The sequence below is a fragment of the Fopius arisanus genome, unplaced genomic scaffold, assembly GCF_000806365.1.
Source record: "Fopius arisanus strain USDA-PBARC FA_bdor unplaced genomic scaffold, ASM80636v1 scaffold00041, whole genome shotgun sequence".
Taxonomy (NCBI): Eukaryota; Metazoa; Arthropoda; class Insecta; order Hymenoptera; family Braconidae; genus Fopius; species Fopius arisanus.
In genome coordinates, this window is record NW_011887780.1 from 78,075 (window position 1) to 80,549 (window position 2,475).

Below are 2,475 nucleotides of genomic sequence, written 5' to 3' on the forward strand. Positions count from 1 at the left end.
TCCGTCTGGATCGGTGGCTCAATCCTCGCCTCCCTCTCCACCTTCCAACAGATGTGGATCTCCAAGCAGGAGTACGACGAGTCCGGCCCTGGCATCGTCCACCGCAAGTGCTTCTAAGAAGTTTCTCTCGAAACAAATTACTATTGCCACTATCAAAAAAAAAAAAAAAAAATTCAATTTTGCAAAAGACCATCACATATTGCTGCACCGCTTCGTCACACTACTTCACGACGCTATTACATTCTGTATTTAGTTTGTCCCGTGGCGATTGCTGCCATCTGAGCAAAAATTTCATCTTTTGTATATAAATAAGTTAACATCTTATGGAATAAATACTACCTTATATTCTTACAGCCGATCAATCCCCATGCTTTCATTTCGCCAACCTCTCAACAATCACCCCCACGATCAAACATACGATAACCATTCAATACCGGGGAATGTCTAAAACCGTCCAAGCTAAATTAGATCGTGCACTACCTCACAGAGACATCAGATTCATCGACAAAAACTATTTACCAATCCCTAATTCTCACAACTTACATAATCCCTCAATCGACTGCATGAAACCCTCAAACACTCGATCCTCTCGATCCTCTCCACCCCTCAATTCCATCCAGCCCTCAAAATCCCTCTAGAAAAATAAATTAAAATCCTCACAACCTCCATAAAATCGAACTAAAGCACCGATACCATGCGTGAAGCAACCGGGAGACAAAACAAACAACAAGGGAGGCCTTCATAAATTCTTTACCACATGATCCCGTCCATCCCGTGGTCCTCTTGGAACCCAGATGCTCCGAGCTCCACACATGTCGCCCTCGGATGTTGTCTGGAGTCGAGTGGATCGTCTAGTGTTGCACAGAGTACCCCCCGCATGTATTTCCTTCCAATTCCACCCGACAAAAAACAAATGAAAGAAAAAAAAAGAAAATCCCAAGAGAGCCCCTCAAATATTCATCCCAAGTCACTGATTTCATTCGTCATGACTACCGAAATACCCCCTCGATTAAAAAAAAGAAAAAAAAATACGAAGTAATCAATAAATACTTCATCATCCTAAAAGCCAATCCCTCGATTATCAATTGAAAATAAAAAATATCGGATAGATGTGATAATTCATGATAAACTTTGAGAGAGATTGAATTGTGACGGTTCGATTGGAGACGCGCTAATGAAAGACCCCGGGATGGTGGTGTCTTGGTGAACCCCTGAGACGAGATTTAGCGAGAATATGGGGGGGAATAAAGTGTTTTAATTCTTGGTCTAGCGGATTGCCTAGGCTTTTGAAAAGTTTAAATGCTAATGGTGGGGTAGCTGGGCGCCTTATTTGGATTCGGGGGGCGTCAACGTACCATCGCTCGTCGACGGCTTTTTGCCTCCGTCTGTTGTTTTTTCCATCTCACTTTATCACTTAGGGCAAACTAAGGACCTGTGCTAAGACAGTTGGATAGAGCGATGGTGAGGGTATAGCGTGGCAGTAGATTTCCATGTAAGGGGCGGATCGTTATTTTTGGCTCAGACCAATATGGATAAAGGGACCCCACATCGCCTTCAGACCGCCACTCGCTGCTTGGTCCCTTGCAAGACGAACGCCTTCAGCGCGTCAACGATTTTTTACATTTATTAACGGTACATATCCTAAGAATTTATCCTCCTCAAATCAAAGATTCAACTTTTTTAATCCCCCAATCAATGAATAAAAAATTTTTTTTGTGGAAACGGTGTGATCTGTGATCGACGGATAGGGCTTTGGAATTTTGTTGCTTCTGATAGTGTGATTAAGATATTTGTGTGTGAATAGGGTAATTGATCTGTCCATTTGGCTAAATCGAGAGATCGTTGTAGTATATTGTCGGATTTTATTCTCGGTGGATTTATTTTTATTTAGAGAAACGGATTGGGGAGTGTATGAGTGATAAGGGATTATTGTCTAATTGATTTTTTTGATCGCAGAACGCTATCCTAAAAATCAATCAAGATGTGTGACGATGATGTAGCGGCGTTGGTCGTGGACAATGGATCTGGTATGTGCAAAGCTGGATTTGCTGGGGATGACGCCCCTCGTGCTGTATTTCCCAGCATCGTAGGTCGTCCCCGTCATCAGGTGAGAGAGGATTTTTTTTTTTAAACTGGTATTTTAATGGGATTTTTGCTATCACGATCGCCTATTAATAAATGATGATGGTAATAGGGTGTGATGGTGGGTATGGGACAAAAAGACTCGTACGTAGGGGATGAGGCTCAGAGTAAGAGAGGTATTCTTACTCTGAAATACCCGATTGAGCACGGTATCATCACGAATTGGGATGATATGGAGAAGATCTGGCATCACACTTTCTACAATGAACTCCGTGTTGCCCCTGAGGAACACCCAGTTCTCCTCACCGAGGCACCCCTCAACCCTAAGGCTAACCGAGAGAAGATGACCCAGATCATGTTCGAAACCTTCAACAGCCCAGCCATGTACGTCGC

At 43.1% G+C, this 2,475-nt stretch overlaps 1 protein-coding gene across 1 annotated transcript in view; it reads left to right on the plus strand.

The window, feature by feature from the left end:
* Positions 1-1,553: 1,553 nt before the first annotated feature.
* Positions 1,554-2,475, plus strand: part of LOC105266826 (actin, clone 211-like) — a 1,780-nt gene continuing 858 nt past the window's right edge. The window contains exons 1-3 of the mRNA XM_011305261.1: positions 1,554-1,632; positions 1,957-2,107; positions 2,195-2,473. Of these exons, the coding sequence (XP_011303563.1) occupies positions 1,982-2,107; positions 2,195-2,473 (405 nt within the window). The 5' untranslated portion in view covers positions 1,554-1,632; positions 1,957-1,981. The remainder of the gene's footprint in view (positions 1,633-1,956; positions 2,108-2,194; positions 2,474-2,475) is intronic.